We start from the raw sequence: 22919 nt of genomic DNA on the forward strand, positions 1-22919 counted from the left end.
CTGGCTGCGGCTTCCCGCCGCCCCCATTGGCCCGGGACGGCGAACCGCGGCCAGTGGGGGCCGCGATCGGCCGAACCTGCCACGTCAGCAGGTAAATAAACTGGCCCGGCCCGCTAGGGTGCTTACCCTGGCGAGCTGCGTGCCAAACGTTGCCGACCCCTGTACTATAGTCTGTTATTCCTCTGTAATGATGACTGTTCTCTCTCAGAATCTAAGAACATTTCCCCAAATTTTGGAAGGATAATTTTTTCTTGGGATACAGGAAGGTAAGGAATGTAGTATATCTTTAGGTTTAATTATGTCAGTGACTCATTCATGTTCTAAGTGTTACTACAAAGACAAGTATTTTTTGAAATGCCACCTTCTAAAATACAGATGGATGAGGTTAATGTAATAGCTCCTGTAATTCATAAAGGGATCATTAGGCCAGGATATTTTGCTAATCAGTAGTAATATAGAGATTTGCAAAGTAAGCATGTGTACTGTTTTTTATTTGTTTGTTTGAAGCAGATCTATTGCTGGAGAAACAACCCTCTCCCATTCTCCTTTTTTTTTCTTCTTCTTTGCATGGCTGACAAAATGCCAGAGGAAATCAAAACTAATCAGAATTCATCTTGACCTCTGGAAAGAATCAGTATTGATATGTGTCAGTGTTTAAAAGCTGAATGTGGCAGAAGAGTAGGAAGCATGGTGGGGAGCAGAGATATGACTGTGGGAATTGTGGAGGAAAGGGATTGTGAATGGGGGAAATGGAGCTAGAATGTGGGTGTTGAGGGAAGCCATGGAAGAAACATGGGGATGTTGGGCTGTGATAGAAGGTATGGGAAAATTTGGGACATCTGTGAGGAGGATAGGGGCAAGAAACAGGGGAGCAGAACTGGCGGAAAGGAACAGTGGCAAGTGGAGCCTCCTGTCTGTGATGCTTTTTTGGGGTTGCCTGAAGTATCGGGAGTAAACCATAGAATCATAGAAGATTAGGGTTGGAAGAGACCTCAGGAAGTCATCTAGTCCAATCCCCTGCTCAAAGCAAGACTAACATCAACTAAATCATCCCAGTCAGGGCTTTTGTCAATCCGGACCTTAAAAACCTCTAAGAATGGAGATTCCACCACCTCCCTAGGGAACCCATTCCAGTACTTCACCACCCTTCTAGTGAAATAGTGTTTCCTAATATCCAACCTAGACCTCCCCCACTGCAACCTGAGACCATTGCTCCTTGTTCTGTCATCTGCCACCACTGAGAACAGCCGAGCTCCATCCTCTCTGGAACCCCTTATAGCAGGGGGAACTCCCACTAGGGGAAACTCTCTCCAGCTAGTGGCTTTTGGCTGCTCTGCTCTGGGCTCTTTCCCTCAGGTTAGCAATTTACACATCCCACTTTGTTACACTCGAGTGCCAGTCCCCTCTCTTGTGCACACCAATCTGCTTACTTGGTGGAAACAGTGTACCTTAGTTCATTGGTTTCACCTCAGTTCTACACTCTTCTGAGCAAAAGGCAATGAAAACCAAATTGAAGTTTATTTAACAGAGCTTGAGATAAAGATTCAAATAAAAAAAGTATAAGGGCTTGGAAACATAAGGTTATAATTACAAGAAAAAAATAAAACACAATATATAACCTATACATATTAACAAGTTACTTTCCTGTCTAGTAAGGTATTTCTCACCCACTGGTTCTTGCAGCGCTTGTCCAAGGAGGTGAGATCCACTGTTCATGAGACAACTCCCATTGGCAGAGTTATTCCTCTGTAATGGATAAACATTTGGGCCATTTCTTCTCGTATACAGTCACAAGCTATTGTCGCTTAGCCCAGGAGGCCGCCTCTTCCCATAACTCTTCTGGGGTTCGTTTGAATTTATAAACCTCCAGCCTGCATCTACTCCAGATGGTAAACATAAGCCCCCTCCATGGATGTTCAATGTCCTTATGTTGATTAGGTCAGCTCTTCGACTCCCACTTCTCAGGTGATAGGTTTCACTCCCAACAGATTTGAAACATAATTTCCTACATGTCACATAGATCTAAAGTTGTTTCCTGTATAAACATTTCTCATCCATGACAATCAGCTAGTTCTTAGCTTTTAGCAGATACCACACGTGACCCCCTTTGGTGGAATATTGAGAAGATGGTCGGACATGGGTAATATACCTACCTGGGCCTGTCTGTGTTACACTGCTTCCTACAGGCCTGCTCAGGAACTTTTCTCATCATGGTGGCAAATCTTCCCATGCTGGTTGTCATTGTCTTGACTCCCCAACCCACCTAAGCAATAATGTTGTTGGGCCCCTTTATGCGCCCATGCCATGGGACAGAGCTACTAGGTTTACCTCCCCCTACTCCAGGCCCCTGCACAACCACAAAACCCCAGGCCACTAGCACATTTCTGCTAAACCATCTTGTCTCTCCAAAGCCCCGCTTATCCCCTCATGCCACCCTAGTATCTTTCGCCACTCTGTATAGCCCTTTATTCTCTGCTGCCCACCCTGTCTCCTTGGCTCACCAGATGTATATAGGGAGCACAGCTGGTGATGGGAAATAGGTAGCTCATGCATCTGAGTAGTTCATAGTTTTTTAAGGCCAGAAGGGACCATTGGATCAGCTAGTCTGACCTTGACCTTCTGTCCACTATTCTTTGTGTAGCTCTAAACTTGTTCTGAATAAGAGGAATAACTTCTCTTTTTATGTATTTAATTTTTAACATTTCAGAAATGGCTTTATATTAGGATATTGACAGAATGTGTATGACATTTGGAGTTTGTGAGGACTGATTTCTCAACTAGAGGAATCCAAAGAAGTGTTGGGAAAACAGTAAAATTTAAAAATAGGAGCATTTTAAAATGTTTTTTCTGGAAAAGTTAATAAATACTTTACAAGAAAAATTGTGTACAAGGAAAATTCTGTTGTGAACTGAAGACTTATTTTGCAAAATTTGTAGACTAAAGGTAGGATTTCTAAAAGTGCTTAGTGCAGGCCTAATTCTTCTCCTTTTGAAGTTAATAGGGGTTTTACCATTTACTTCAGTGAGAGCAAAGTTAGACCAATGTTGAACTCTTCTGAAAACTCTACCCTGAATTTAATTGTTGAATGTGAAACGAAAGGCATTTTACTCCAGCTTTAATTTCAAATTTCTGTGCAACTTCTACTAAATTACCAATGCCTCCATAATCCATGTATTGTGTGTGTGTATACAAATAAATACATTTTCCCCTAATGTTTTGATAGAGCAGGGATCGGCAACCTTTGGCCCGTCGCCCGTCAGGGAAAGCCGCTGGTGGGCTGGGACGGTTTGTTTACCTGCAGCATCCACAGGTTCAGCCAATCGCGGCTCCCACTGGCCGCGGTTTGCCGTTCCAGGCCAATGGGGGCTGCGGGAAGTAGCGCGGGCCAAGGGACATGCTGACTGGATTTCCCTGATGGGCCGCATGCCAAAGGTTGCCCGATCCCTGTGATAGAGGTTCTTTCTGAGTCTGGGGGCAGCAGACTTATGTTGTGCTATGCCCAGTGAGAATGTAGAAATGGCAGATTCTTGTTTGTAAAATACTATGCTTCATCATGACCTTGGCCAGTTGCCGATGCGCAATGTCTGATTTATTGAAAATATGTTTAAAAAGGTGAAAATTTATAATGTTATAAAGAAACATTACCATATATGTGTGCCATTTTATAAATTACCATATCTTGGCCGTTTTAATCCTTTATATTCATTAACTGCTAAAAGACATCTGTCCAAGCTAGGATAAAGTGGGGGCTTTGTGCCTGGATTTTTTTTTTTTTTTTTTAAACGTATATCAGTATTTCACCAGAACATGACACAAGAGGCTGGGAGTGGAGAAAGGAGGTCAGAAACGGGAAATTGTTTTTCACTTGCACTAAGGGAGGGCTTAACTAACTTGAACTAATTTTGTTATAACAAATGGATTTTGGAAGGGGAAAAGGTGTGCATTGTATATTGGCCTAAATTGAATTTAAACAAGTGAGTTACAGATCCCTTGAAAGTGATTTATAATATGCTGATGTATTCATAACTAGAACAGCACTGCTGCGCAAGGCTAAAATGAACCATATGAAGTATCACTGTTATCTAGCGTTGTAAATACAATTTTTTTCAAAATCAAGATTTGACATAATTTGCCCCTTTTCTAATGTGTGGATTGAAAGATGCATCCCTTCAGATTAATGGCAGAGTTCTGAACAGTACGCAGTTAGTGACATTATGAAACAGTAATTCTAGCACAGCTGTTTTCTTATGTTAAGACTGGCTGGTTCCCAGGACTTCTGAGAAATGGCAAATTTAACTTGCCAAAATGGCAACCACATGTACTAACCTATTGCCAGTTTTCTTGGGCACCTTGCCATAGTCTATACGATCCCAACAATTTTCATAGTGATCAGAATTTCAAATGAGTCAATATTGGCAGTAACATCATTTTGAGTAAACAACTCTGGTATTCTGTGGTGTCCTCATTCAAAAGATACAGGCTTTTCTAATGAGCAGCTGCTGCTGAGGCCAATCTCAGAAGTCTTTGGTAACACTGTATTTTTTTTTTTAAATTGCACTCCACCTGCCTGGTTTAATTGCTTTCATGTGTTCAAGTGGAAGAAGGAAAGAGGAAAATGTTTATGCATAGTTGGATTGGATTCAGTGTCAAGGTTAAGGGATAAATTACCATTTCCATTGGTAAACCTCAAATTATCCTTCTAGTATTCTTTGCGCCAGGTATTAAAAAAGACTGGTCTCCTGGCACGCATTGTCCATCCTTCTGTAACTGTGGGGAAACACAGATGTGAACTGTTCCTATGATTTTAATTCAACTTTAGAGGCTGAAGATTTTCCTTAATATGGTTACTAAAGACCTTTGACAGAGAATTCTGCAGGAGCAGGGCTGAGAAATGTTTGGCTCTAGAATCAGGACCATGCTTTGGAAATAGAATTAAGCTTCATCAGAGCTGAGCTGTAGAAACTCCAGGCAGAGGTTGGAGTCAAGAGAGTAAAAATTGAACTTTGGTTCAAATTTAGTTTTAATTAGCAGCAGAGAAGTCCCTAATCTCAGTGTATGTTAACTGAGATTTTTACAGATCCCACAGGAATGTCACATTTGCAGGGACAATGTCTCCATATATGTTTGTATTGTGCATTGCAGAATGGGGGTGCAATGCTGATTTGGGTCTTTGGATGCTATTGCAATATAAATATTAAATAATTTAACTGTTTTAAAAAAGCCTGTAAATGAAAAGAACCCTGCAATTTAGGAATGTTATTCCCTTAGTAAAGAGGCCACAGTGTCTTATGATTTATTTATTTCTGTATATGTATGTGTAAGTATTGTTGCTATTTTTAAAAATTAAATGTTAAACAAAAATTATATTTAAAATAAAACACAAACACTTTACTGTGTATTTAGTGCTGGTGAATGGCATTGAAGTGCCAAACTGGGGAGTCAAGGGACTGTCTTTATTAACAGAAGAGGTACAGCACATACATTGGGATAGTGCAAGCTTTCCTCACAGGTCCAGGTAGGACCAACTCAGAAATGATAGGCGTATTTCAGTCTTGGTCTTCTTTGGAGATGCTACCAAACAAAGTGGCAATTAATGGCAGCTGGCATAGTAGTTTCTGGGATATGGACACGTGCCCGCTAGGAACTGGGCCAATATTTACCCTATCTGTTTCACAAGGATCACTGAACGTTCATTAGGTGGCCATAACCAAACCAATCTGGATTTGAACCAATGATCTAAAGGTGAAAGGCTCTGATTCTCACTATCAATCCTTTGAGACACAGCTCCTTTTAAAGAACATGAATAAAGTATTAATTTACTTGTGTGTGTTAACATTCTTTTTTGCTGCTGTCTTTCAGGGTTGTACGAAGTGGCAGACCTCTTAGAGTGTGAGTTTGGGGCCTTCCGTGGTATTTGAGCGAATATTGTTGCCTGATTCTGAATGATGTCAGAACAGGATTTGGCAGATGTGGTTCAGATTGCAGTGGAAGACTTGAACCCAGATCATCCAGGTACAGTAGGGGGTAGCACTGACACAAGGAAGAGCAGTGAAATGTTACCTTCTAAACAGGGGGGAAAAATCACTATTGCACTCCTTTTACAAATTCAAAATGGCACAAAAGTTTCCTAGAGAATTTAATTCTGCCTTTAAAAATGAGTTTGTTAACATTGCATTCCAGTAACTTTATCAACATGGCCTGAATTTTCTTACTACAACAGTTTTTATTATTAACGTTTTGCATTTAACATCTTTAAAAATAGAGGGCTATATCCTCTCCCTGTTCTTTGTACAGAAGTACTTTTGTGCAAATATCTAGGGTTAAACATTGCCTACAGTAAGTTTTTCTTCTTGCTGAGCATCTTTCTCAGGCTTTCCTCCAAATGAGAATTGCTACCCAACAAGTTATGAACCATAGTTTTGTACTTGGTATTTACTATTTCCTCCTTGACGTGATTGAAATTCTTTGTATTGTACCAAAGTGGTAGCAGATTGAAATCACCTCCAAAAGCATTATTGTGACATTCATTGTTCTTGAGAGTTTGTTCATTAAAGGAAAATATCAGTGTAGGATGCTAGTTATTGGCCTCAATCCATATATGGCCCCATTGGAGGTAGTGGGTCTATGTGTATGAGTAAACGTGGGCAGGAGTGTTTGTAGGATTGTGCCCATAATTTGGGAAGACACTGATGTTAACAAGGCCCCATTCCTGCACTCAGAACCATATGGGTGAACCTCTGCACTAATGAAGAACTCCAGTGAAGCTGTTTGGGTTCTGCGTGTGTGCAGTGGTCTACCCATATAGTTCCCATAGCAAGACTGGGGACTAGCTTTGGAATGCAGTATTAGAGGATATGAGGAAGCAATGAAACACCGAAGACATTGTAAGCCTCTTTGTTACATTTTTGTTTTTGTTTTTGTCCAGTCTATATATTTAGGACATATTATTTGTTTGTGGGGAGCTATGTTATTTATTTAACTTAGGTTTCTGCAAGATTTATTAATGCCAAATGCATCTTCATGAATAGACGTTAATATCCAAGTGCCTAGATGCTTTGATAGGTACCTTTAAACAACAAATGTAAATACAGAAAATCTAGAACAGGGGTCGGCAACGTTTGGCACGCGGCTCGCCAGGGTAAGCACCCTAGCGGGCCGGGCCATTTTATTTACCTGCTGATGCGGCAGGGTCGGCCAATCGCGGCCCCCACTGGCCGCGGTTCGCCATCCCGGGCCAATGGGGGCGGCGGGAAGTGGCGCGGGTGAGGGATGTGCTGGCCGCGGCTTCCCACCACCCCCATTGGCCTGGGACGGCGAACCGCGGCCAGTGGGGGCCGCGATCGGCCGAACCTGCCACGTCAGCAGGTAAATAAACTGGCCCGGCCCGCTAGGGTGCTTACCCTGGCGAGCCGCGTGTCAAACGTTGCCGACCCCTGATCTAGAATAAGAGAGGTCACAAAAATGTTATATTGGTATATCAATACTTTTTCTGATGAAGTTTAAATAAAAGGTGAGAGGTGTGTAGTATACAAATGTAACTTATATACTAGTGATTATCTTAATTTATAGTATTAGAGTTCATTTGCTGTAAAATGCTATATCCATGAAAAAGATCTGGAACATTTTTGAATTTGTAAACATGGCTTTACATCAACAATATGAGGATATTCACAGCTGAGTGTAGATCTTCAGAAGGCTGAATATTAAAAAATATATTTCTCAAAAAACAGACTATAAATCCCATAGAAATCATAGAATCATAGGGCTGGAAAGGACCTGGAAAGGACCCTGTGCTAAGGCAGGGCCAGGTATACATAGACAATCACTGACAGGTGTTTGTCTATCCTGTTCTTAAAAACCTCCAGTGATGTGGATTCCACAACCTCCCGTAGAACCTTACTCCAGAATTTATACTTAGAAAGTTTTTCCAAGTATCTAATTTAAATCTCTCTTGATGCAGATTAAGCCCAACGCTTTCTTGTTCTATCTTCAGTGGACAGGGAAAATAGTTGATCACCATCCTCTTTAAAACAGATCGTACCACATTCGAACACTGTTATCCGGTCCCCTCTCAACCTTCTTTTCTCAAGACTAAATATGCCCAGTATTTTTAATCTTTCCACATAGTTCAGATTTTCTAAACATTTTGTCATTTTTGTTGCTCTTTTCTGGGCTCTCTCCAATATATCCTCATCTTTCTTAAATTGTGGCACCCAGAAGTGGACACAGTACTCCAGCTAAGATTTCACATTTGCTGAGTAGAGGAGGACAGTTACCTCCAGTGTCTTACATATGAGACTCATGTTAATGTATCCCAGAATGATATTGGGCTTTTTTGCAGCTGCATCACACTGTGGACTCATATTCAATTTGTGATACACTATAACCCCCAGATCCATCTCAGCAGTACTACCACCTAGCCAGTTATTCCCCATTTTGTAGTTGTGCATTTGATTTTTAGCTTCCCAAGTGTAGTACTTTGCACTTGTTTTTATTTAATTTCATCTTGTTGAATTCAGATCAATTCTCCAATTTGTCAAGGTAATTTTGAATTCTAATCCTGTCCGCCAAAGTGCTTGCAATCTCTCCCATCTTGGTATCATCTGCAACTTTTATAAACATATGCTGCACTCCATTATCCAAGTCATTAATGAAAATATTGAATATTACTGGACCCAGGACAGATCTTGTGGGACGCCACTAGATATGTCTCCCCAGTTTGACGCGAACCATTGATAACTAGTCTTTGAGTTCGGCCTTTCAACCAGTTTCATCTAGAACATGTTTGCTTATGAGGTTGTCATGTGGGACTGTCAAAAGCCTCACTAAAATCAAGATATATCATGACATGCTGCACTCAGCATTTCAGTGGTGCTCTTTATGAATACGCCATTAGAATTATTTAATAATTTCTCATAATATTAAGATGATTTTCCTCATTCAAAAGTAAGCGTATTACCAGTATCGCAGTAGTTTCTCCCCCTGGAGATAAGATCACCCTTATTTTTTCTAGATAATGTACATGAGATATTTAAGAAGCTAATATGCAACACATCATACTTAAGTTGTACATGGACATACCATATATGTACAGTGCTGGATATTTTCATTAGTCCAGGTGATGTATTTTAGGACTGACATTGTTTCAGAGAGAAATATGAGCGCATATAATGGATCAAATAATTGAAATATTCAGTGTTCAAAAGGTGCATTTCTTATGAAGTGGTAAGTAGAGTGCTTACCCATTGTTGTTACATTTTAAAATAAATAAGCAAATAACTGCTCTGCGTAAAGCTAAGTCAGGCTAGAGCTGTTTTTCTCTGTGTTGCTGGATTCTTTCAGTTAGTCACTTCAGTGTCTTCATAATTTATTTTGCCCCCAGAATTATAGTGTGACAATGCTTACTTTTGCTTGCAGTTGTATTGGAGAATCATGAGGTGACAGATGAAGATGTAGAGCCCGCTCTGAAACGCCAACGGATAGAAATTAACTGCCAGGATCCCTCTATTAAGGTTGTGATAATATACTTTTCTGTTGTTCAGAAGATCAGATACATGCAATTGCTTTTCTTTGGGGGGAAAAAGTACGTTAAAAGCAGAGGATGGATAATAAAATATTAATAGTATATTTAAATGTGAATGAGGGGGCGGGTGGTTACCCTTTCTTCAAATGTTTTAGAATTATTATTATTATTTTAATTGTTTATCATTATTTATACAATATAGTGCTATGAGTTATGGATCAGGACCCCAGTGTACTAGGCAGAAAAAAACCCAGGAAAATAAAAGGTTCCTCAAGGGCTTACAATCTAGGTGGTGATGTCCGTAGTGATGGAGAAAGGAGGTAGCAGGGAGGGCTTGCGGGGTGGGGGAGAAGAACTCTATTTTAGCTATGTTGAGCTTGAGCTGATTGCTAGATATCCCTAAAGAGATCTGAGAGAGAGAGGCCTAGATTCTAGTTTGGACAGAAGGAGACAGGTCTGGAGTAGAGAGGTAGATCTGTGAGTCGTCAGCATAGAAACGTTAGTTGAATTTGTTTTGTGTGGATGAGATCACCCAGAGATGAGGTGCAGAGGGGACAAATATGGAGTTCTGTGGATCCCCCATGGAAAGCTGTAGAGGGGGATGAGGAAGACCCTCCTAAGGACACAGTGAAGAAATGATTAGAGGTAGGAAGAGAACCATGAGTGGAAGTCACAGAAGCCGAGTGAGGACAAGATTTCAAGAATATGTGCATGGTTCACAGTGTTGAAAGCAGCTATGGCAGGTCAAGGAGATAAAGATGAAATACTGATTTTGAGCTTTAACTAGAAATATGTCATTAAAGACTTTGGCGAGAAAAGTTTCAATGGCATGCAAAGAATGGAAGCCAGATTGGAGAGGGTCTAAGATGGAACTGGAGTGGAACTTCAGACAGTGATTGTAAACAGCACATTCAGTGATCTTAGAATTGAAAGGGAGAAAAAAAGTGGGGTAGTAATGGGAAAGGCAAGCTGGGTCATGGGTGGGAGTTTTTAAGATGGGAGAGACTCAATAATGCTTGTTTGTATGGGAAGAGAGTGAGAGGTGAATGAGAAGAATAAAGGAGGGGATGAGAGTAGGCATGAAGAAGATCAGGAGATGGGATGGGATGAGGTTACTGGGATTAGAAGAGGGGAGCAGATGAGAACCTTCTGCTTCCCTGACAGGAGAAAAGGACAGAACTGTAGGAGGGGAAGGAAAGGCAAGCTATGGGGAGTGGGAAAGTCTTATCAGATTTTGTCAGTTTTCTCTTGGAAGAAATTGGTGAGATCCTGTGTGTTTTATTGGTAGTTAGCACAAACACCCATATGGCTTAAAACCTGGAGGATTGCTAAGTACCTCGTTATCTTCCAGATCCAAATCAGCTCAGTTACCTTTTAATAATTCTTTTAAAATTAGTTTTCTTTGAATCAGTCCAGCCACATTTGACTTGATTTCCCTGTGCTCACAGACCTTCCCCACCTCTCCCACATATGTTTCTTATTGGTAGTGTGTATTGATAATGTTTCAGTCTTGAGCACCAATAAACATGTAGATAATATTCTGCTGCTACACAGATTGGCGTATATAGTCTTACCTTCTTAAGATTGCCCTAGAAGCTGTGAAGATCAGACAAGTCTTCCCAAATTAAGAGTGCAAGCTGGCCAGCAGCATTATCAAACACTTCTATACTGCTCATTTTACTGTAAGCTAGGCTAGCTGTGTAAATTTAATTTTAGATGGAGGCCACTAGGTGGCATACTGGCTGTTTCTTAAAGTCAATTCAAGGCATATGTATTATCACTAGGGCTGTCAGTTAATCGCAGTTAACTCATGTGATTAACTCAAAAAAATTAATTGCAATTAAAAAAATTAATCACGATTAATCGCAGTTTTAATCACACTGTTAAATAATAGAATACTAATTGAAATTTATTAAATATTTTGGATGTTTTTCTACATTTTCAAATATATTGATTTCAATTACAATACAGAATACAAAGTGTGCAGTGCTCATTTTATATTATTTTTATTACAAATATTTGCACTGTAAAAATGATAAAAGAAATAGTATTTTTCAATTCACCTCATACAAGTTACAACTGTAGTGCAATCTCTTTATTGTGAAAGTGCAATTTACAAATGTAGATTTTTTTTTTGTTATGTAACTGCACTCAAAAACAAAACAATGTAAAACTTTAGAGCCTACAAGTCCACTCAGTCCTACTTCTTGTTCAGCCAATCGCTAAGACAAACAAGTTTGTTTACATTTACGGGGGATACTGCTGCCTGCTTCTTTTTACAATGTCACCTGAAAGTGAGAACAGGCATTTGCATGGCTCTTTTGTAGCCGGCATTGCAAAATATTTACGTGCCAGATATCTAAACATTCGTATGCCCCTTCATGCTTCAGCTACCGTTCCAGAGGACATGCTTCCATGGTGATGACGCACGTTAAAAAAAAAATGCGTTAATTAAATTTGTGACTGAACTCCTTGGGAAAGAATTGTATGTCTCCTGCTCTGTGTTTTATACGCTTTCTGCCATATATTTCATGTTAAAGCTGTCTCGGATGATGACCCAGCATGTTGTTCGTTTTAAGAACACTTTCACTGCAGATTTGACAAAATTCAAAGAAGGTACTAATGTGAGACTTCTAAAGATAGCTACAGCACTCGACCCAAGGTTTAAGAATCCGAAGTGCTTTCCAAAATCTGAGGGACAAGGTGTGGAGCATACTTTCAGAAGTGTTGAAAGAGCAACACTCCGCTCCAGAAACTACAGAACCCAAATCACCAAAAAAGAAAATCAGCCTTCTGCTGGTGGCATCTGACTTAGATGATGAAAATGAACATGCATTGGTCTGCACTGCTTTGGATTGTTATTGAGCAGAACCCATCATCAGCATGGACGCATATCCTCTGGAATGGTGGTTGAAGCATGAAGGGACATATGAATCTGGCACGTAAATATCTTGCAACTAGACATGCCAAACCCACGAAAAAAACGCAGAAATTGGGCTTGTTTTTGGCTTAATTGGCTTGTGAGTTGTCTGTTGGTTAGTTTTTGGCTTGTTGCTTGTTGTAGCTTGTTGCTTCTTTTTTTTTGATCGGTTCCCGGCAAGTAGGGGCAAGCAGGGGTAGAGCGGGGAGAGAGCCAGGGGTGCACAGCAGGCCCACCACAGTCCCAGACTGCACGCCCGGGAGGTCTTTAGTCACATAGAGTGTTGGGGTTCTTAGGGATTCGCTTGTTTAGGTCTTGTTTTGAAATGGGATTTACTTGATTTTTGGCTTGTGAAGGTCAGGGGGCTTATTTACCGCGTGAAAGTTGGCAACTGTGCGTTGCAACGCTGGCTACAACAGTGCCATGCAAATGCCTGTTCTCACTTTCAGGTGACATTGTAAACAAGAGGTGGGCAGCATTATCTTCTGCACATGTAAATAAACTTGTTTGTCTGAGCGATTGGCTGAACAAGACCTAGGACTAAGTGGACTTGTAGGCACTAAAATTTTGATATTGTTTTATTTTTGAATGCAGTTATTATTTTGTGCATAATTCTACATTTGTAAGCTCAACTTTCATGATAAATAGATTGCACTACAGTACTTGTGTTAAGTGAATTGAAAAACACTATTTCTTTTTTTTTACAGTGCAAATATTTATAATAAAAAATAAATATGAAGTGAGCACTGTACACTTTGTATTCTGTGTTGAAATTGAAATCAATATATTTGAAAATGTGGAAAATGTCCAAAAATATTTAAATAAATGGTATTCTATTATTGTGTAATACTGGGATTAATTGTGATTAATTTTTTTAATTGTGCATTTAATTGCGATTAATTTTTTTAATTGCTTGACAGCCCTATTTATCACTGTTTAATTGTGTAATTTCCTCCAGAAAAATCTTGCAGAATATGCCTTTCAAAAATGGATATATTTGCTTAGGAAAACAGATCTTATTCCTTTCTTTGCGTATGTCCAAGTTAGCTGTTCGATATGGAATGAAATTCAGCGACACTTGTTGCCTTTGAGGTTATGTTATTTGTTTTAATGTATTGATATGATCATTCTACACATTTGTAAGCAGCTAACTTTATCTTTTTGGGGAGATCTTATCAGACTTATCCATTAGTGTGCTGAAGCATGTTTATAATCTTTTCTTTTTTATTCATGAGAGAGTGAGATGTTTTGGTTTGTCATCTTAAACTTTGGTGTGGCAGGTGAAATCACATTAATAAGATGTTCAGTTTGGATGCTGTTGGCTTCTACATGAAGAATTACAGGAAGTCTGTGAATGGTAATAATGCTGCTGGATTTCATCAGTTTTAAGGATGGTCAAATTTTGTGACTAGAAAGGTTGATAGTGTCCCTTGAATTGTTTGCCAATCATATTTAGGTGGCTCTTGCTATATGTAAGTTCCTGAAGATAAATTTGTAAGTTTCTAAAATGGCTCTTTTTACCTTCTCTCCTCCTCAGTCGTTCCTGTTTTCCATTAACCAGACAATATGCCTACGACTGGATAGTATTGAGGCAAAGCTGCTGGCACTAGAGGCTACCTGCAAATCATTGGAAGAGAAATTGGACCTCGTCATGAACAAACAGCATAGCCCTATCCAAGTCCCCATGGTGGCGGGTTCTCCCCTTGGTGCTACACAGACATGCAATAAAGTGCGATGGTAAGAAAAGAACAGGCCAGTCATCAATATACCAATGTACTTTTTCAATACTATCCCAAATCCATCTCTCTGGCAGTACCAAGCTCTGCAGCTTTATGTTTACCTGTCAGGAGCTTGGTATTTTGGTTAGAATGTAGAATTAATTCATCTTGAAGGCAATTGCTATGCCAGTTCATGACGTTACTTCTATTTAGACTGAGACTAAACATATCACATTGGTCCATGAACGGCTTGGAACTATTTCCACATTTCATTTTGATTTAAACCAGACTGATTCATCCTTCCTTTGGAAAAGTCGCATCAAATATTAGATGTGTTTTTTAAGTTTTTCTTTTCTTTATTTTATATTAACATTTCTAGTTAATGTGTTTATTGATTGCTTAGGCCATATCATTCTAATCACTTCTCATTTTACTTTTATCTACTACAAATTAAACAGAATTGCTTAGTTACATGTGCCTGTTCCCTAAAAGTTCTCAGTAGAATAATATCTAGTGTTTATTTCTCAGATAGAATCATAGATGTTAGAGATGGAAAATACCTATTAAATAATCTGATCCATTTCACTGCAACTGCAGACTTGACCTACAGTACATTTACTTGTACATTGTCCAGTATGGTTTTAAATGTCTGAAGCATTGGTAGTCCACCCCTTCACTTTGAGGATTCGTCCAGTCTAATAGATTTGACTGTCAAAGGGTTTTGTGTAATGATGAGCCTAATTTTTCCCCATTCATAATTTCATTCAGTTTTCCTAGATATGCTTCCATAAATAATTTGACCTAAATAATTAATCTCCGTCCTTGTTTACATCTTTGTAATATTTATAGAGTGTTTTCATAGTCCATATCCTCCTTGGTCAATTTGTAGCCAAGATACACATATTTAACTTTGCTTTCATAAATCAATTTTTCCAGCCTATGATCTCTTTCATTACTCTTCTCTGAACTCTGATTAGTTTCTGAATATTTTTCTGACCTGTGGTGCTCAGAAATAAACACAATATTCTAGGTGCACTAAAGCCTTTTATAAAAAAGCTATTACCTCCTTGCTTCATTCTGTGAGGCCCCTGAATGTACACGTTAAAAAACAACAACTTTGTCCTTCTTTTACTGCCATGTTGAACTGCAAATATCTGTGTAATTTGCTGGCCACTGTCATGTTGGGTTCCCCTTAAGCATTACTACTTTATAAGTAAATATGTCTTTCCGATTGTATTTCCCCCAAGATACACACTTATATTTTTGCATTTCTGTCCTGAGGGGTGTTTGCAGCTAGCCTCAATTTAGTAATGGCAGTTCATTAACATGCTGTTTACACCCTCTCTCAGTTCATTAATGAAGATGCTAAACCAGACTGGACCTGATACTGATACCTTAAAAAAACCCATAGATTCAGATATTTTACAGTCAGAAGGAACCATTATGATCATGTGATCATTCTTACTTACTGCATAACACAAGCCATATAATTTTGCCCAGTAATTCCTGCATTGAGCCCAATAACTTGTGGTGGAAGTAGAGTATATATTTTAGAAAGACATCCAGTCTTGATTTAAAAACTTCATATGATGGATGTTCCTTGGTAAACTGTTTCAGTGGTTCAAATGCATCTTTATTTCTAGTTTGAGTTTGTCTAGGCTTCTACTTCAACTTTAATCTACTACTAGATAGTGTGCTGGTCACACATAACTCAAATGACTTTTTGAGAGCAGTTGAGTGCCCAGTACTTTTGAAAACAGGCTGCTTATTTAGGTACCTAAATATAAAGTTTGGAATCTAACTTTAGGCACCCTTTTAAAAACATGGGGGATCCATAATTGTCAGGATTATTCTTTCTTTGAAACAAGTACCTCATAATTGTCTATGATCTTAAGAAATAATTGTCAGCAATAGGTAATTCCCTTAATAACTAAACTGGAATGATCAGACTGTGGACTTGTATGGCAGGTGCTGAAATGTTGTATGTTAAAACATTCCAAGTATCCCTTCACCTACTCTTTATCATTATCTATTGTTACAGGGACTTCCTTTCTTATTATTCAAATTATTTGTATATATTTGTTTTTGTTAAATACAGATTTTTAGAAAGGAATTTAGGGTCCTGTATATAATTTAAAAACATCCCCTTATAATGGGCTTTATACACAAAGCATACATTTAAAAGATTTATTCACAAGTATGTGACCTGGTCAGGAACCTATCCAGTGAGCATTATCCTTCATCAGTAGGTTTTTCTAATTATACTGTTTTAATTCTCTAATGGATTTAGTGTTCAACCTGAGGCTGCGTTCTCTCTCTTAAGGCCATGCATGCCTGCTGTAGGCATTCCTATGAAGCTTAGCAGTTAATCTCTCACTTTAGGATTTCAGATTTTTGTGACCGTTTTTCTGGTAGTCTGAAAACATTTTAGGCGATGAGGCTCCCGCCACCGTGCTTCACATATACTTTTCAGAATTATAACTGTGAATTAAATGATCTTAAATACTTTGTGCATTTGTTATTAAATACCAGAGAAAATGGATTCCCGATCCAATGATTTCCAGCTAGTGTGTGGCTAACTAAAAGCTAATAGCTTCTTCGCTACTCATGGGAGAAGGTAGGGGGAAGAGATACTTGGTATAGCTGTGTCTGTGTGTGTTTAAAGCATTCAGTTTGGTTTTTCTATTTTGTAGAATTACTTTTGTCCTTTGATTTTAATTAAAAAGATTTTTAGCATGATTCCCAACAAACAGCAGCATTCCCTCCATTAATTAGTTTAATGAAATATGAGTGACAGGTATAGTACATCAACTTAAAAATTTTTTGACAGCAAGTAATAAATTGTTAGGAATATCTTCAGCTTTGTTGTCAAGAAAACATTGACTTTCCCTGAAGTTCAGTTCAATTTCTGGGCTATAGAACGAAAAGAACAATAGGAGTATATACTCAAAGGACACATGTATTTAACTTATAGTTCATTTCTGCTTTAACAAAGCTTCTGGAGAGTAGGTGAAGAGCTGTCAGCGAAATACCAGAGACTCATTCACGTGGAAAGGATCTACACCTGGTTCTGAGCCAGCCCAGCTTTGTTAATGGCTGGCTCAGTTTCACTGTGATAGGATGTATCACTAAATTCCCTATCTCTCATCTCATAGAAACTAGTTCCACTTGTTGATTATTTCTAATTAAAAACCTGCATTGACTGTTCTGTCGTAGGACTCTCTCTTTATGTTCTCCCGCTCCTTAAAACACAGATAGCGGTGGAGAACTGCCAACTTCAGTTGGTATTTCAGACACAGATTTACAGATTCTACACTTGAATGAGATCCTTCAACCCCTTTCTCCTCCTCCTGCCATTACACTAATACCAGTTCTACCATTGTAATAAAACCATTGTGTACAGATAGCAGAGCCATGTCAACCAGATGGTGTTACACTTCACAACAGTATCTTAGTTGTGTGTCAGCAACGCAGACTTTCCATTTTTTCCCAGTAAATTCTTTAAAGTTGTGATATCTCCTCTTTCCCCCCAAGCAACTTTGAATGTTTTTTGTGTATTTTATTTAGAGATTAGCTGCTTGTATTAATGTGATACAGATTTACCATAATCAAGGTTGATTTGTTACAATATTGTACATAGTAGAGTGTATTAATTATAAATTCACACATCAATGTTATTGCTCTGTGATATTTTGCTATTTTTTAATACTTGTTATATAAATTTGTCCCCTAAGGTATGTCGGTTTCAAGTGTGTCTAGGCCATCTTGTGATGAGAACAAGGGTGACTTGGATACGAGCTATTTTTTTTTCTGCGTCACCTTGTGGTGGGTTCTGACAACTGCAGTGAAGCAGCAGAGTTCATCCTAGATTATGATTTGGAATGTCATACTACCTGCTTCTGCTGCAGAGGTCAGAATAAAATTACACAAGGCTTGTTTATAAGATTGAGTGATATAATATAATCTCGCTATGCAACTGATGTTTTATAGAGCCAGGAGTCTCGCTTATGTAAAAATTGGCAGCTTGAAGCTCAACTTTCTATTGTTTTCCCACTGTAATCTTCACATGCTGATTTATTGGGATAACTCATGCTTTCCTCCTTTTTTTTTAAATGCCAATGTGTAGTTTCCAAGTTTTTAAAATTCTCATTAGGGAAATAAAGCAGAAGTTTCAAGGAGATTTGCAATAAATCACGGACCTCGCTACATTATTAGCTTTCAGAGCAGAAATTTGTTGCATTCAGAATCTGAATCTGATTTCGATCTTTATTAAACATAGGAGAATTGATATATCAGGGTAGAACTTTTCCAACACTCTTCCTTGGTTTTATTTTTTTGTTTTGTTTTTCTTGAAGACTTGCTGACACCTCTTGGGAAAACTACAAAATATTGAAAAATGACGATTTCACGTGCTTCTGGTGTTTTCACTAAATACAGTGCATAAAAGCTGAAGTCTTGTTCCCACAGTTGTTCTGCTCCTCTTAACTCCCACCTGATGTCATGAAACTCTATGACACACCAACTAACTGCAGTGGAGATGGATTTGATGTTACTCTAAAAGATTATAATCTTGGGTAGCAAACAAGCTGCGTGAACAGGTGGAGTCTTGAGAAACAAAAAAGATTAATCTTCAGAACTCTTAGTAGAAAGGAACAGATAAAGAAGTCACAGAAAATCTGACACACAAGAGGAATTCTTTCTAAGCAGAATGTTATTGAGTTTTCCATAAGCTGTTGGTAGATTTTTAAAAGGGACTTAAAGACAGTAAATAAACACAAATAAGGCTTGCAATAATTAAAACTTAATAAAAGAGACTTAGAAAATAATTTGTTAATGCTTAGTGACTGTTGTTTAAAAATATGTGGTTTTCAACCTTATCTATGAAGCCAGGACTATGATGGTTCCATAATATTACTGTTAATATGAATTAATCCCCCTTTTTTCCCCCCAAAAAATTAGAGGAATAGAAAGATGTTCTCAGGCTGTATACAGAATTGTGTTTAACTGATTAGAGCCTTAAAATAGCCAAGAACAGTAGTACAGTAATGTAATAAATATCTTATTAGTAGGAGAATGTGTATTGTTTTGGTGTTCTGAGTCTTGTCTTGTCTGATGTCATTCAGCCTCTCATTCAATCTGTCCAGAATCTGACTGGCTCTGTGTCTCTGCCTTCATCATTTTTTGGTAGTATGGCCATCAGCAATCCCTTATTTTTGAGGTAACATGCAACCAAAACTTTCAATAGCTCCCATAAGATTGTTGAAGAATTTAAGGTAGTTCCTTCAGTTCGCTGTAGTGCAACATTTGATATCACTTAAATGCAACCTCAAACAGAAATTTACAAACTTGGAACATGTTCAGACAGAAGAGAGGTGGTTCATAGATTTACTAACTAAATATATGGACCTGATAGTGCAATGAAACTCATGTTTGTTTGTCTTTTAAAACATTTTCCCTGGAAAAATTCAACCTAGATACAGCATTTTTTTGTTGTTGGCATACTGGTGTTACCAAAGTTTCTCAACTTGGTTAAAAGTTGGTTAAACAGGTAAAAGCTGTTGAAATGGCTAGTTAATTATGCCAACCACTGATTAAAAATCAGCATTGTAGTTTTATATTTTTCTGTACAGAACATGGACTGCAAGGTTAAATGCACTGCTCACCATTGTCAAAAGATCTCGAGTGACATCCATGAATAGGAAGTTTTGCTCATGTTGGCAAGGGAAGGGGGATGGTGTAACCTTTTAAAAATGGAATTACTCTGCATAGACTCTCTTCCAGCATACCATGTAGGTAGCGTCTGTCAACTTACATTTTTTTTCAAAAAGCAGTATTTGTAGCTTTTGACTAAGATTGCTAAATAGAAAACAAAAGGGGCACGATACAGTTCCACCACTAGGTGGGATATGCAAACTTGTTTTTATTTGTTTTTATATGAGGTGTTGTTTGTCCTCTAGTCAAGTAAAATCTGTCAACAGAATGCGTTAGGTTTTGATTCATAGGATTTATTCTTCTAGTATGCATCTCCAGTGTGCCAATTGGAATGCCTTTTGGCTTTGGATTTTCCCAGTTCAAGGAGTTCAAGAACTATATTTCTGGACAAATGTTTCTTTTTGTTTTCAAGTTGTTTTGTATTCCAGTGATATGGAACATTAAAAGTTAAGAGAAAGATTAATTTAAATGGATTTGCAAAGCATTGAAGCAAGAAAACAGAATTAGAGCACAGTTGTAATTCAGGAATAAGATAAAAGAATGTAAGATAAACTGCTGCATAGAAAGTCTTTAAGAAAAAACAAAACATCATCAACAACAACAACAACAACAAAATCCAGTCTATAGAAATTGAATTACAACCAGAATAGAAAAAAGTAATTAAACTATATATAATATGAAAAAAATATATTTTCTGTTGACTACGAGTAACTAGCATTGCACACATACTTATGTGCTTTGCTGGATTGGCGCCTGTAGCATCAGTGAACTAACAAATGCAGCTCCCAGACCTCTGCAGTTCTCAGTCAATAAAACTGGTGTATAAACAAAGCTATTTTAACTTGTTAATTACTATGGGCCCAAATCTGTAGCTCCAGCCTACACAGAGTTCCTTTTAAAATCAGTTGGATTTTTGCATGAAAATCAGCTCCTGAAAGGGCATGATTGTTCAACCCTCATGTGAACAGTTCTTAATCACACAAGTCATCCCACTGATGTTATTGCATGGGAAAAGATTGGATGATTGGGTCTATGATCTGTGCTGAACAAAATCCACCATGTTCATTTTAGGTCTGTTCGCAAAATGGGGGAATAAAACCAGTATTTGCAAAATGGAAAAGGACTATCTTCTGTGTGAAAAAATAGATCTCCAAGTTTCCAGAATGTGTTACAAAAATAAAACAGAAAAAACCTTCAAAACTATATAGAGAATGGCTTATTCTTGTAAAGATAAATTGTATTTTTCATAATGAAGTACACCTTAAAATAATTTTCATATTAAAAAATATTAGACTATTAAAAAATACAGAGCAAATCCTGCAATTTAGGCTGGTGAAGGTTAGTAGCATTATTGAGATGACTTTGGAAGAGAAGGAAGTTAGTGGTTATGTCCTTAGAATTGCAGCTGTTCCTTGGAGGAGTTTAGTGCATATTTGTTTCTGTGATATTCCATGCCAGGGGAAATACTGTGGCTCCTAATAAAGGGATGGATGAAAATCCAAAGACACTGCAGTAGTAGCACAGTTATTTTTGGGTAGATGATCGCATATTTGACATTGCTGTTGGAATGTAAGGAGGGGCTATTTTAATTTCGTCTTTTTGAAGCTGTTTAACAAATCAAAGACTGGAGTGCTGAGTGTAGTCTAGTTGCGTATCTTTCCCCATATCTATGTCATCCAGAATAGTAGTTTTAGTTTCTTTTGGATTCAGTCTGAACAAGTTCTGGCTTAGTTAGTAAACCTCCTCATTTGTCACACGAACACTTCAGAGACATGTTTGAAAAGTTTGATGTTGATTCTTCCTTTAGTGGATCATGGAGTTACTGATTTATACTGATTACCTACCTTGCTGGCCAAGCCACTCTGTGTGTCACGTGTGTGTATTCATGCTCTCTACGAGGTGGATGTACTTTGTACATTCTTTGTACTTAAATGCTGCACAATTCTGCACTGAAAACATTTTAGACCAATTCTTATGTTTGGTTTTTGATATTTTATCATTCGTGCTAGTTTAAGATGCACAGAAGCACTCTTCTAAACTACAGTTAGATCCTGATTCAGAATATTAGAGCTGGATACTAGGTACTTCTGAATTTAACCTTTCCCATTTCCTTTATTTTAGTTATATGAAGTCTTCATAAATTCAGACTTAGTGTTTGTGTTATGAATTGTTGAACAAATACTGAAATGCTGTGTGTTTTATCATTAGTGTAGATTGCACTTCTTGGAGTGATTGCTCATGTTGATTCCAACTAGGTGTGTGCGCGCCACATGCAGAGTCGTCGGAAAGTTTTCCCCCTAGTGATACCCATCAGGTTGGCTGTGGAGTCCCCTGGAGTTGCTCCTTCATGGCGGTGTATATAGGTCCGTGACGACTCTCCGCCTCTTCAGTTCCTTCTTGCCGCCAGTGACGGTCATTGGAGCAGCTCCTCTCTTGCTAACAGCAAGCAATTCCATACTGGACGTTTTCTCATTACCTGTAAATAGTTAAAAAACTAAGTGTGTTAGTTCAAACAGTCCTAGTTAGTTTAGATAAGTTTCAGCTGGGGTCCCCCCCCCACGTTTCCCCGACTGGGGCATGCCTCAGGGTTTCAAACCATGCGGGTCCTGTCTGAAGCCTATGCCAAAGGGAGACCCACAGGACTCCTGTCTAAAGTGCTTGAGGGAAGCCCATCAAACGCATAAGTGTAAGATCTGCAGAGGTTTCTGACCCAGGACCAAGAAGGAGAGGGACTTTAGGCTGAAACTATTCCTCATGGAATCAGCCCTTCGTCCGCAGCTGGCAGAGGAGGCGTCCGACCCTTAGCCCAGCACTTCAGTGTGGAGCATGGTCAGCATCACCCACTATCAGTTCACGGTCCTCCCCTTCGGTCTCTTGACTGCCCCTCGGGTGTTCACCAAGTGCATGGCGGTTGTGGCTGCCTTCCTGCGGAAGCAGCAAATGCAAGTATTCCCATATCTAGATGACTGGCTAATCAAGTGCCGCTCCCAGGCCCAAGTGGAGGACCATGTGAGCCTTGTGTGGACGACGTTCCACAGGCTTGGCC

At 38.7% G+C, this 22919-nt stretch overlaps 1 protein-coding gene across 2 annotated transcripts in view; it reads left to right on the forward strand.

Annotated features, from left to right (window-relative positions):
• The window catches only part of LOC112105766 (protein BANP), a 251621-nt gene that overhangs the window by 20158 nt on the left and 208544 nt on the right, over positions 1-22919 (forward strand). For both annotated transcript variants that reach the window (XM_024198684.1, XM_024198686.1), the window contains exons 2-4: positions 5860-6012; positions 9418-9512; positions 13981-14180. In XM_024198684.1, coding sequence (XP_024054452.1) covers positions 5943-6012; positions 9418-9512; positions 13981-14180 — 365 coding nt within the window. In that variant the 5' untranslated portion in view covers positions 5860-5942. The remainder of the gene's footprint in view (positions 1-5859; positions 6013-9417; positions 9513-13980; positions 14181-22919) is intronic.

The sequence above is a fragment of the Terrapene carolina genome, unplaced genomic scaffold (genome assembly GCF_002925995.2).
Source record: "Terrapene carolina triunguis isolate 2854851 unplaced genomic scaffold, T_m_triunguis-2.0 Scaffold33891, whole genome shotgun sequence".
Taxonomy (NCBI): Eukaryota; Metazoa; Chordata; order Testudines; family Emydidae; genus Terrapene; species Terrapene triunguis.